The 13212-nt window shown below is 46.9% G+C and overlaps 2 protein-coding genes and 1 pseudogene across 4 annotated transcripts in view; 1 reads left to right on the top strand and 2 right to left on the bottom strand.

Moving 5' to 3' along the window:
• Positions 1-681: 681 nt before the first annotated feature.
• The window catches only part of ZBTB8A (zinc finger and BTB domain containing 8A), a 66245-nt gene continuing 53714 nt past the window's right edge, over positions 682-13212 (top strand). Inside the window, exons 1-2 of one of the 3 annotated variants that reach the window (XM_038531221.1) lie at positions 682-731; positions 992-1092. The gene's annotated coding sequence lies outside the window, so the exon portion shown is untranslated. Of the gene's footprint in view, positions 732-991; positions 1093-1819; positions 1984-13212 lie in introns of those variants that run through there. The other 2 variants (XM_038531223.1, XM_038531222.1) reach the window with 2 other exon arrangements.
• LOC102151842 lies at positions 8524-11247 on the bottom strand (annotated as a pseudogene).
• LOC111094282 (SLC35A4 upstream open reading frame protein-like) lies at positions 11294-11994 on the bottom strand. Its single transcript, XM_038531224.1, has one exon. It carries the CDS (start codon positions 11982-11984, stop codon positions 11460-11462), a length of 525 nt encoding a protein of 174 aa, XP_038387152.1. The 5' UTR covers positions 11985-11994; the 3' UTR covers positions 11294-11459.

The raw sequence follows: 13212 nt of genomic DNA, 5'->3' as shown, positions 1-13212 counted from the left end.
CAGGAATAAGGAAGTGACATTAGGAGATCATTGTGAATACTCTGACTCCCTCTCATAGAGCATGCAATCCTCAAGATGCATACCTAATTATTGATGGAACCAAAGCAATAAACTTTGTCCCATTTGACTGAGTGTGACATAGAAGAGGCAGCCATACAAAAATGAAAGGTTTTGGCTTCTTTTTTTTTTTTCCAGTTTTATGACACACAGTGCTTTTCAGGACCTGATTCAGCATAAGACACTGGAAACTAATTTCTAGAATTCAAGTTTCTGTAGCTGCCGTGAAAATTCACTGATTTAAGACTTTAGCAAACATATAACCTGTTTGCACTTATGGTCATAAATATGTCAAAAGAAAGTCGGCATACAATGAATTTTTGTATTCGAAAACACAAAACCTGCTCTTTTTACTAGTTTTATATTTTCTCTCGACTTAAGCAAGACTTATTTTCCCTTATCTCAGATTTTCTGGGTTTTCCTCTTCAGATAAAACGCTTGTGACCTGTAGAGGTTTTAGAAAAGGTTACCCACAACCAAAACAAGTGCTTCAATCGAGGGAAAAATTGTGTGGAAATCGCTTACATTTGACGTTGCTAAACTTAAGTACAATAATGTCACATGTATTTATACAGTAATTGTGGGCACGCCTAAGTCCCTCCCTCTTTCCTAAACCAAATTCCCCAGATCCTAGAAATCCAGCCCTTCTGCCCTCCGGAGGCGCCTTTCCCAACGTAAAGTACAATTTTAAATTTAAGCTCCTGACTAAATAATGATTCCGTAGTCAACTGCCAGGGAACCCGGGCACCCCGGAGCCTCTGGAGGGTGCAGCGGGGTGTAGGCGAGGGCAGGGGGAGTGGGCGAAGCTGCTGGTTGGTGCCTGAAATCTGTGCGTTGCCCCTTTAATTGTGTCCCCAGCCCTCGGGCGTTTCTATCCAACGCCCACGTCAGCAAATACCTTTTGTTTCTCTCACGTTGGGGCTACTTGTTTTAGGGCGCAAAGGAGCGGCTTCGAAAGTGGGTATTTCCCCTGCGGAGGGCCAGGAATCCTCCCCGAGCCCGCGCGCGCGACCCGCCGGTGCGCCGCGGCCCGCGGTAAGTGGCTGCGCGCGGCGCGGGCGGAGGGCGGGCGGGGCGTCGGGGCTGTCGGGACGGGCCGCGAGCCTGGCTGCGGGCGGAGGGCGGCGGCGGGCGGCGGCGGGATGCGGCCCGGGCGCGGCGCCCCCAGACGTCCCCGGGCCGGGCAGGCGGCGGGACGCGCAGAGGCGGCCGGGCGCCATTTGCAGCCCCGGGCGCAGAGGCGGCGGCAGAGGCGGCGGCGGCGCGCCGGCTCCGAGGGGCTGGGCACGGCCACAAAGGCGGGCGCGAGCGGCGGGCGCGGGGGCCCGCGGGGCCGGGCGGGCGCCGGGGCGCACCGGCTCGGGAGCCCGCGGCCGCCCCTCCCCGCGGCCAGCGCCTCCTGCGCGCCCGGGAGGGGCTGCGGGACAATGGCCGCGCCGTCGCCGCCCGCGCCCGCCTCGCCCGGCCCGGCCCGAGCCCGGCGCGGGGAAAGGCGGGAAGGCGCGCGGAGCCTCCTGGCGGCGGCGGCGGGAAGGCGGGAAGGCGGCGCGGGGCCGGCGCCCGGCGTGTGTGGAGCCGTCGGGCGCGGCGGACTGGCGGAGGGTCGGCGGCCGGCGGGCCCGGGCTGCGCGGCGAGTGACGGGCGGCCCGCCCAATGGGGCGGCGGGGGGCGGCGGGGGCCGGGCGGCCCGGGGGCCCGGGGCTGCTCCCCGGCGTCCCGGCGCTTCCTCGGGAGGGCGGCTCCTTGGGCAGTGGTCCGAGTTGCTCCTCCATCCTCCATCCTTTGGTTTCATACCGTGATGCAACAGATCCGGACTCGGAGCCGAAGGCTGACTTGCTACATCTAACACATAATGAGCCATAATTTTTTTGGTTTATGACGGAACCGCACAAACGCACCTTCTACCCGTGTAGACTGGCTCTTTTGTAAGTTAGTTAGCGGTTTGGCTCCTTCCCCTTCCAATGCGCTTATTTAGCATTGATTGTGCCAATAGCCAGACTCCACAGCTTTCCAAGACGTGTTAGCTTTTCTTTCTCTTTTCTTCCTTCCTTCCTTCTTTCCTTTCTTGATCTCATTTTTCTCTTTTCTCTCTTTTTTCCCTGTCTTTCCTTTTTCTCTCTCTTTAAAAAAAAAATTGAGATATAATTGATATATAACATTGTGTTAGTTTTCGTTTAAGGGATCTTTGGAAGATTCCCACTTAGTAGGCTTTAAGCTACACATGTCCGTATTCTGTTCTCAATACACGTTTCTGTTTGCGGAACTTTGTTTAGTAAATAGAGGGTCTTCACTTATATGAATTATCTCACCTAATTTCACATAAAACAGTCAGGTCGATGGGTTGTTCGACTTTCTAGATGAGGAATTGCATTAAGTGCAGAATGTAACCCTTAAACCAGAAGGTGAGCCATGGCAGGCTCCCAAAGCCTCCTGTTCTTGTTCTTCATTTCCTCCTAAAGTCACCTCCAGAGTCTTCTGGAAAGCAGGTCGGTCACTTTGCTTTCCTGGTCTAAAATTCTTCATTGAGGGGGATCCCTGGATGGCTCAGCGGTTTAACGCCTGCCTTTGGCCCAGGCTGTGATCCTGGAGACCCGGGATCGAGTCCCACATCGGGCTCCCTGCATGGAGCCTGCTTCTCCCTCTGCCTGTGTCTCTGCCCCTCTCTCTCTCTGTGTCTCTCGTGAATAAATAAATAAAATCTTTAAAAAAAATAAAAATAAATAAAAATCTTCATTGATCTTTAGTCAGAAAACGTCCAAAATGCGCAATGGGAGAATGAAGGCTCAAATTTCCTCTCTAGTCCTACCTTCCACAAGCCTCAAGTATGGGTGGGTTTGTGGGGACCCCTGGAGCATGAGCTCCTCACTGATAAGGGCAGATCAGATATCTTTATTCCTGGGAACCTCCCTGGCTACACCAGTGATAAATGGGAAGTGATAATCTAACCTGCACCCCTTGGCCAAATGGGCACACACGGATTAGGCTACAAGATGTCAGCAGAAGGCATCCTGAGTACCTGGGCTCCTTCCAGATCATGTAGATTTCTAGAACTTCAAATACTTGATTCATCTTCTATAATTTAAGTCTTATTTTCTATTGAAAACTGGGTTTCTGTTTAATAGGCTTAACCCTTTCAGTGACATAATTACATGTTAATAATATTTAAAGGATTTGCTGTAAGGTTTTTTGACCCCTTTGAGTGAAGTTTTTGTCACTTCTTTGCTCAGGAATGTCAGTGCCTCTCCATGTTCATTGGTTCCATCTTGTTCATATTAAAAGCGAAGGCCTTAGAAAAGCTGACTCTGTGATGTCCTATCTACCACACAGTCTGCCCCTCCTTTCTGACTCCGTTTCTCATTGTTCTCTCAGTCCTAGCCTGCTGCACCTTAAAGCCTTTGCCATTCCATCTTCCTGGAACACTCTTCCCCTTGATACCACATGACTATCTCACCTCCTTTGGACTTGACTTAAATGCCAACTTCTCAGTGAGGGTTGTCCTAGCTATGGTTTTGATTCTCTTAAATGTTTTAATACTTAATTCTAAATATTTCCAAGGTTAAAAGATGTTCATCCACCGAAGAATACAATTACCATGCTAATAGCGCAAGTTCTTTATGACTCAGGGATTTTTGCTAAGGAGGCTAATGAGATTGTTTTGGTGACCCTGATGGGACACAGTAAATTCTAGTTTAATGACTATATATCTTAAAAGGGATGGTATTGCAACCCACAGCCTTTTTTTTTTTTTTTTTTAAGAGAGGATGGGGAGGGGCTGAGGGAGAGAGAAAAAGAATCCCAAGCAGGCTCCACACCCAGCAGAGAGCCCTACCCTGGGCTTGATCTCATAACCCTGAGATCACATGGCCTGAGCTGAAATCAAGAGTTGGGCACATCAGCAACTGAGCCACCAGGCACTCCAACTTAAACTTTTCCTAATGACTTGAGTACTGGTATGAACGCAAGTTATGTTAATGTACTGTGGATGTAAATATTACCACATTGTAACCGACCCAACTTCTAGGACAATTCTTTCTTTGTGTGTAGTTCCTATTTGTGCTCCTTCCTACATCTCTACTGCCTTAGTTCAGTTCCTCACTGCATCTTGCTTTGACAATTACATCAAGCTTTAAATTGGTCTCTCTGGCCCTGTCTTTCCCACTGTTTCTCTTCCTCCATGCTGTCTCAAGTTTTCCTCTGGATACATGAATTGGATCATTGTAATGATGATACCTAATATTTAATTGAGCCCTAGCTGCACGCCAGGCATTGTGCACACGCTATGGTTAGAAGAATGCAAGACTTGGGTTTTGGGTCAGCCAGCCAGAATTCATCTCTGTTCACTTGATCCTGTGCAATTTTGGAAATTTTGTTTTATTTATTTATTCATGAATGAGAGAGAGAGGTAGAAACATAGGCAGAGGGAGCGGCAGGCTCCATGCAAGGGAGCCCGATGCGGGACTTGATCCCGGGATTCCAGGATCATGCTCTGAGCCGAAGGCAGACACTCAGCTGCTGAGCCACCCAGGTGTCCCTAATCTTGGAAATTTTTGAAAAATTTCTCTATGCCTCAGTTTCTTTATATGATGTGGATCACAGCAGCTCCTCCCTCCTTGATGAAGCTGTTGGGAGGACAACAATGAGTGTACAATGTTTACCACAGTGCCAAGTGAACATTTAAATAGTGGCTATTTTCATGGAGATGTAACTCACATGTCATAAAATTCACCCTTTTAGAGTGTAAATTCAGGGGGCGCCTGAGTAGCTCAGTTGGTTAAATGGCTGACTCTTGGTTTCAGCTCAGGTCATGATCTCAGGGACGTGGGTTTGAGCCCTGCTTGGGGCTCTGCACTCAGCGGGGAATCTACTTGGGATTCTCTCCTCCCTCTCCTCTATCCCACCTCCCCTCCCTCCACCCCTGCACAGACACACACACTTGCTCTCTCTCTCTCTCTCTCAAATAAATTGATAAATAAAAATTTAAAAAACAAAGTGTACAATTCAGTGTTTTTTAGTGTATTCATAGAGCTGCACAACCATTACCGCCCTCTGATTCCAGAACATTTTCACCATAGTATAAAGAAACCTCGGGGATCCCTGGGTGGCACAGCGGTTTGGCGCCTGCCTTTGGCCCAGGGCGAGATCCTGGAGTCCCGGGATCGAATCCCACGTCAGGCTCCCCGTGCATGGAGCCTGATTCTCCCTCTGCCTATGTCTCTGCCTCTCTCTCTCTCTCTCTGTGTGTGACTATCATAAAAATAAATAAATAAATAAATAAAATAAACTCTCACGATGACTCTCATTAAAAAAAAAAAAAAAAAAAAAGAAGAAGAAACCTCTTACCCATTAGTAGTCACTCCCCATTCCAAATCTCCCTAGACCCATGACAACCATTAACCTACTCTGTCTCTGTCATCTGCCCATGGTGGACATTTCATCTAAATACAGTCATAAAATCTATGGTCTTTTGTGCCTCGCGGCTTTCACTTAGTGCAACATTTCAAAGTTCACGTGCTTTAGCATGTGCCAGTAATTCATGCCTTTTTAAGGTTGAATAACAGGGGATCCCTGGGTGGCTCAGCCGTTTAGCACCTGCCTTCGGCCCAGGGCATGATCCTGGAAACCCGGGATTGAGTCCCACATCAGACTCCCTGCATGGAGCCTGCTTCTCTCTCTGCCTGTGTTTCTGCCTCTCTGTGTGTGTCTCTCATGAGTAAATAAATACAATCTTAAAAAAAAAAAAAAAAAAAGGTTAAATAACAGTCCATCGTATGGATGTTCCATTTTCCCGTTGGTGGACATTTGGGTTGTTTCCATCTTTTAGCTATTATGAGTAATGCTGCTACAAACATTTGTATACAGATTTCTGTGGGGACATTTACTTTCATTTCTCTTGGATATATACCTAGGCATGGAATTGCAGGGTCACTGGTAATTCTATGTTTAATCATTTGAGGAACCTGCCAGATTGTTTTCCAAAATGGCTGCATCATTTCACATTTCTCACCAGCACTATATGAAGGTTCTGATATGTTCAGATCCAACTCTTCTTATTTGTGTGTATGTTTGTCGTAGTGATCCTACTGGATGTGAAGTGGTATCTTACTGTGATTTTGATTGGCATTTCCCTAATGACCAATGATGTTAAACACATCTTTATGTGCTTATTGCTATTTATCTTAATTTATTTCTTAATTGCTATTAATCTTACTTATTTTAGCTATTCTCTTATTTAATCTTTTTAACAGACTTCCTTAGAGCCTCTTAGCAGTCAGTATCCTCATTTTACAAGGAAGAAACTGATGCGGAGAGTTAAGTAACTTGACTAAGTCACGCAGTCACTGGTAGATCTATAATAGTATCACTCTTAAAATTCTTAAAAGCGGGCAGCCCGGGTGGCTCAGCGGTTTAGCGCCGCCTTTAGCCCAGGGCCTGATCCTGGAGACCCAGGATCGAGTCCCACGTCGGGCTCCCTGCACGGAGCCCACTGCTCCCTCTGCCTATCTCTGCCTCTCTCTCTCTCTGTATGTGTGTGTGTCTTATGAATAAATAAATAAAATCTTAAAAAAAAAAGAAATCCTTAAAAGTGCCCCAAACCTGCAAAAGTGGTGGGACTTCAGGGTCTGGTGCCTACATACTTTTTTCCTTTTTCTCTTCTCATAACCTTCCATAGGCCTCATGTCTCTAGCCACAGCAAACTCTTTATCATCCCTGAAGAAGTCATGCTGCCTTAGACCCACCTGTGCCTTTGCTCTTGGTGCTGTATCTTGGAATGCCCTTTGTCCTCTTTTTTTTTTTTTTTTTTAAGATTTTATTTATTTATTCATGAGAGACACAGAGGGAGAGAGGCAGAGACACAGGCAGAGGGAGAAGCAGGCTCCATGCAAGGAGCGTGACATGAGACTGGATCCCGGATCTCCAGGATCACGCCCTGGGCTGAAGGCAGTGCTAAACTGCTGGGCCACCGGGGGATGCCCTTTTGTCCTCTTTTTTCCTGAATGAACTTTTTACTCATGCTATAAGACCCACTCAATTGTTACTGCCTTTAGAAAGTTCTGGACACTTCTAGACACAGTCATTTGCTTCCTTGGTTTCAGAGTTCTCTTATGCTAGGAGTATTTTCTTCATTGTAGTGTAACTTTCTTTAAAAGCTTCTCTCTTCCTCTCTGTCTCTCTTTCTCTGACTCTTTCTCTTTCCTTACAGACACTAAGGTGTTTCAGAGCACTGACCTTTCCCAGAGCCACACAGAGCCTGGCACAAAGTTGGTGCTCAATAATTATGTATCGAATGAATATGTTTTACCTTTTGGTTTGAGTATCTGCCCTTCTCATAAAAATAGAATAAAAGATTATTGTTGTAAAAAGATAGGCAAAGAAAGCATGTATAGCTATATGGAGTTCAGAACAGTGTAAAAGCAATTATTGAATCAGAGGTTGAAGTTGCTCTCTTTCCATTGTTTTTCTAACCCTTCAGACAGCCTCTATTGCTATTGAGTCCTTGGCTTTCAGCAGCATTGGAGCCATCGAGGGTATGATAAGTACCTTTGTTTTTTGTTTTCAAGATTTTATTTATTTATTCATGAGAAACACAGAGAGAGAGAGAGGGAGGCAGAGACACAGGCAGAGGGAGAAGCAGGCTCCATGCAGGGAACCTGATGTGGGACCCGATCCCGGGACTCCAGGATCATGCCCTGGGCTGAGGGCAGGTGCCAAACCTCTGAGCCACCCAGGGATCCTGACAAGGATTCTCTTTGGTTGTATCCTCTTTGGTTTCCTTTCTCACTTGCTTCCATTGGATAAGGTGCAATATAAGGTCCTTATGGTTTCAGAATATTTGGAAGAAGCTTTATTTCAAAATCTACAGTGTATTTGCCATCATCAGAAGATACCACCAAACCAAACAAGGCCATAAGTTTCTCTAAGACTTTCTTAATATGTGCACTAGAATAATATTCTAAGCCTAGACACTAACATTTTAACTTTCAGATTGCAAATTTTATGGAGAGTACAGATCTTATTCTCATAAAATGTCCTCTTTGATAACATTTTTAAAAATATTTATTTATTTATTTATTTATTTATTTATTTATTTATTTAGTAATAAAGAGATTTATTTTTTTATTTGGGAGAAAGCACAAGTGGGAGGGGCAGAGGAAGAGGGAGAAAGAGAGAGAGAGAGAGAGAGAGAGAATCTCAAGCAGATTCTCTGCTGAACGCAGAGCCCAACATTGGGCTCTATCTCAGGATCCTGAGATCATGACATGAGTGGAAACTAAGAGTTTGGACACTTAACCGACTGATCCACCCAGGTGTCTCAGTGATAACACTAAAAAAATCTGAGTAACAAAAAACAGCCTGTGTGTCTGTTAAGGGATGGATGGGTAAAGAAGATATGAGAGAGATGTATATAATGGAATAATATTCAGCCATGAGAAAGAAAGAAATCCTTTGATTTGCAACAACATGGACAGACCCTGAGGGCGTTATGCTAAGTAAAGTAAGCCAGTGAGAGAAAGACAGATACTACCTGTTATCACTTATATGTGGAATTTCAAAAACAAAGTGAAATTCATAGAAACTGACTAGAAAAGTTGTGAAGGGCTGGAGGGTGGAGGAAATAGAGGTTGGTAAAAGTGCACTAACTTTCAGCTGTAAGGTGAATAAGGTCTGAAGATGTAATGTATAACATGGTAACTATAGTTGATAGCACTGTACTGTGTAATTGAAATTTGCTAAGAGAGTAGAACTTAAATGTTCTCACAGAAACAAAACAACCAACAAAAAAAACACACCAAAACCCAAACCAACGATAAATATGTGAGTGAGGTGACGGATATGTTAATTAACTAGATGGAGGGACCCCTTTCACAGTGTATACGTGTATCAGATCATCATGATGTACACTTTAAGTATCTTACAGTTTTGTTAGTTATAGCTTAATGAAGCTGAAAAAAAATCCGAATAGCAAACACCCTGGTTCCTAGAGGATAATTAACGGAGTAGCATTTGAAATGGGAATATGGCAATATCTGTTTCTAAAGGGTAACTCTTTCTTAGGGTGAGGTCTATAATAGCTAGTTAGAGTAACCTTAACTAGTTGGCCAGCTGGAATGGAGCTTTGCTATCTTCATGTATACTGTGGTTTTGAAAAGATCACTCTCTCTGAGCATACAAATATGATGGGCCCAGTCAGATTTTCTTCTGCATCCACTTTTGTATAAGTTAGCATTTTACTGGCTACAAGAAAATGTGTGGTAGTAAAATTATAAAATGTTTACATTTTCTACACAAAGACTTTTTTTTTTCAATTGCAGGAACAACCTGCACCCCAGAATACTTTGTTAAGAACTTATTGCTTACATAGTTAGAGACACTCATTGAATTATATCAAATTTCCCTGTGCCTGGTTCCAGGTTACTCTGTGTAGAGCTTCCCTAAGCTGTTGAGAGCTAGGACACTGCTGGCAGGGGCAGGACCCAGAGTGAGAAGAATGGTACCTCCTAGGAGTTGTAGAGGGGGCAGTGGGCTTTGAGAGGGCCCTTGGGGTGAGCAGAGAGACCAGGAGTATAACCTTAAGTCAGGGCCCAGGGGCAGCATTCCCTGAGATGAGTCAAGCTCCAGCCCTCTTTGGAGTTTCCAGAACAAAGCTGGGTGGATATGGAGAACAGCACTGTGGAGGGAGCAGGGGGCATTGTCTCCAGGTGCTGCTGGAGCCAAGGGAGCTTGGAAGAGAGGCCTGGGTAGCAATAGGGTTTTTTTGCATTATGGTGCGGGGGTGAATGTCTCTAATGGGGTGTACCAAAGCTGGGGTGGAATAGCTGTCACCAGGCCTGGGGGCAGTGGGTCTGCTGGGGTGACCACAGGAGGCAAGGAGCCAACTGTTGCCCACACCCCACTTGAAACAACTGCATTGATGCAAGATGAGGCAGGGAGTTTCCTCCAATGGGGATGGGGTCATTTTTAGGCTGAGGTATGGATGCTCCCCCAATTCCTTAGTGTGAACGAACATTTGGAAGTTAAATTTCTTTAATTAAACTCAGTCTCCTGAGGTAACCCTTCATTTACCTACTTCCAGAGACTAACTGGCTGCTCTCACTTCCCCACCTTTTGTCACAAGGCACTTGTTACAGGGCTGGCTGCTGAGGAAGGGTTGGAAGGCCTGGGAGGTGGCTCTGATGGTGGCCAATCTTCAGGGTCAGGAGTCCAGGTGGAGGTGGTCAGGGGCTAGCAGCTGCCATAATACAGGTGCACAACCAGACCAATGAGCAGTGTGGCCAGGAAGAAGGCAGCTGTGAGCTACAGCCGCAGCAGGGCTGCTGAGAACATGGCATTGACCACAAGTGAGCAGGACACAACAAACAGGCGTGTGATGCTGCTGCTGTGCTTCATGACAGCTGACATGAGCAGTCCATTTACTGCTTGGCTCAGTACCACAAGCGCTGCCCATCCTGAGAAACCCTCCAGGAGGCCCAGGCCAGGGCCGCCACCTGCATGCAGACCTAGATTTAGGAGCACACCAAAAGTGTAGAGGAAGAGGTTCTGAAGTGCTAGGGGCTGTCGCTTCATGAGCAGTTCTGTGTACACGGACGAGAGGCCGGAGATGAGGCAGTACAGGATGAGAAGCAGCAGTCCCAGTGGAGTGATATGCAGGGGCATGGGGCCAGCAGCAACTGCTAACGGGGATCCAGGAAGGGTGTTCCCAGGGTCCCGGAGGCCACCAGTTGCATAACAAGCCCCTGCCACCATCAGCAGCAGCAGTGCTAAGCCCTGACGTGCAGAGAGGCGGTGCCGGAGACAGAGGCAGTAGAACAGGGCCATGCTTCCAATCTTGAGATTGCTCAGCATCTGGTAGGTGCTGGGGTCCATATAACGTTGAAGATAGATCCCTAGGTTGTTGTAGCTCCGTAGAGTAGGGCTGATAGTGCAAATGGGGCATCCTGGCGCCATGGTGGGGCCCCCTGGGGCCGTGCCTGCCAGCCCACCAATAGGAAGAAGGTGCACAACAGTAGTTTGGTCAACTCGGTCAGCAGCACAGCCAAGGAGGGCCGGAAGGGCACTTTGCCGTTCACATGGCACAGTACCAGCAATGGGGTGTGGGTACCATACAAGGCAGTGGATATGAGTAGCATCAGGGTCCAGCAGGCCTACCTGGGATGGCCCAGCCCTGACATACCCCCGCCCTCTACACTCATGCCCAAACCAGACCCTGGGTGGCCTGTGTAGCTAGCAAGGGGGCAGTGGGAATTGTATCAAGTTTGGGGAAAATCCGTATGGAGCCAGCTCCCCGGAGGGAGGAGCTGTGGCACACTGCTAGAGAGTATACTGAGAATCACAGTCAGCAGCAAACTCCAGTCAGGGATGGAAAAGAAAGGGGCTGGTGGCTCTAGAAGCCACAGTTTTGGGGTCAGTCCCATGGGGTTAAGGAGGGGCATCCAAACTGCTGGCTGATAAGCTGCCGTTTACTCTCTGTAGGAAGGAAAGCAAGGATGAAGGCTGTGGGCAAGTTGGAGATAGCAAAAGGGTGGGTGATAGGTCGGGAAGCCAAATATGGTGTCTGTGGTTGAAAGGCCTCTACCTGCAGGCCAGCGGTGCTCATCCTTTCTCCCCCATGGGATCCAGAGCTAGTCAGCCCCTTTTGCAATGACTGAAGATAGTCCCTCAATGTCTTCTTCACATTGGGCACGGCATATGCCTGGGCTGCATAGATGCCAGTGCAGGTACCCACAGCAAAGCCCAATACTGCTGATGCCCTCAGTTTGGCCACCACATAGCCGGCTAAGAAGCCCTTGAGGAATGGGGAGGACAAGAGCGAGCCATCCTGGCACATCCCGCTGCTGACTTCTTCCACACACTGCTGCAGGTGTTCCAGCTGGTTCTTGAGGAATGACAGGTCCTTAAGCTTGGGCAGAGAATCCTTGTCATCCACCATCTTCCCCGGCGAACCTAAAGACGTGTTTTAAAGTGGTCTGTGCAATTAATAATAGTGATGATAAGTATTATTATTACCATAATAAGGGGCTTGTTATAAGTCAGGCACTGTTGTCAGCACTTTACCTAGACAATTTTCTCATTTACTCTGTCCTGTAGCTCTAGGAGGTATTTCTATTATTCCGTTTTATAGATGGGGAAACTGAGGCTCTAGAAGGTTAATTTCCCATGTTATCTAGTTAGTGTGTGGCACAGCCAGAATTTGCACCTGGATAGTCTGATTCCAGAGCCTGTATGCCCGCACACTGACCAGTTCTGCTGCTCACAGACAGACTACTCACACGTCTGCTTAAATTTTGAGGCAAATGATGTTTAATATGTCATCCAGGCCTCGTTGCCGGAAGAAGACACCACTCTAGTGTTTTCATTCGTTTACTAAAGGGAATTGAGTGCTTACAGAATCACTGGAAGGGCCAGGAAGAATCATTCCCAGAACCAGACTGCCAAACAGGCCCCCCAAGGGAGGGAATCAGGAGGCTACCACTGGCACTGTTGCGTTCCACATGACATGGCTAGTTCAAAGGTCAAGAAATTGCTACCCTGAAACTGCCCCTCAACACCCACCAACTGGTGATGGTTGTCTCCACCAAATTTGTCTCTGAATAGCCATGAAGCTCTGGACACTGGAAGGCTGCTGTAGGAAAATCCATTGTTTCCATAAATGTACTTGCCGGCATTAATGCCTAAGCAGCAGAACGATGGTCTCTGCCTCATTTTGGTCTTCCAAATCTCACAGAAGAACATTTGATGGATGGACCCTATTTCACATAGGGAAACTTAACCGTAAAGGAGTCTGGGAAATGTATTCTTTAATTTTCCAAAAGGGAGGTTAATACACAAACTAGCATCTGCTAGGGTAGGAGCGCCTGGCTGGCTCAGTCAGTAGAGCATGCGACTCCTGATCTCAGGGTGGCAAGTTCAAGTCCCATGTTGAGTGTGGAACCTACTTTAAAAATTTTGTTTAAAAAAAATATCTGCTAGGGTAGAACGTGGTGGTTATCCCTAAAAATGACATGTCATCGGTATCTAAAAACTACTTCCGGCACAGACTATGTTCAGAAATCACTTTTCTTAAACAGCCACAGAATTAACTTTTGCTTGCCACTGTACAGACCCAGTACTAGTTAGTGTGCTGTTAAAGTACCATTGTTGAAATAGTGAAGCTAAAG

This window comes from Canis lupus, chromosome 2 (assembly GCF_011100685.1).
Source record: "Canis lupus familiaris isolate Mischka breed German Shepherd chromosome 2, alternate assembly UU_Cfam_GSD_1.0, whole genome shotgun sequence".
Classification (NCBI taxonomy): domain Eukaryota; kingdom Metazoa; phylum Chordata; class Mammalia; order Carnivora; family Canidae; genus Canis; species Canis lupus.
Note: the sequence above shows the minus strand (reverse complement) of the source record. Positions and strands in the feature narration are given on the sequence as shown.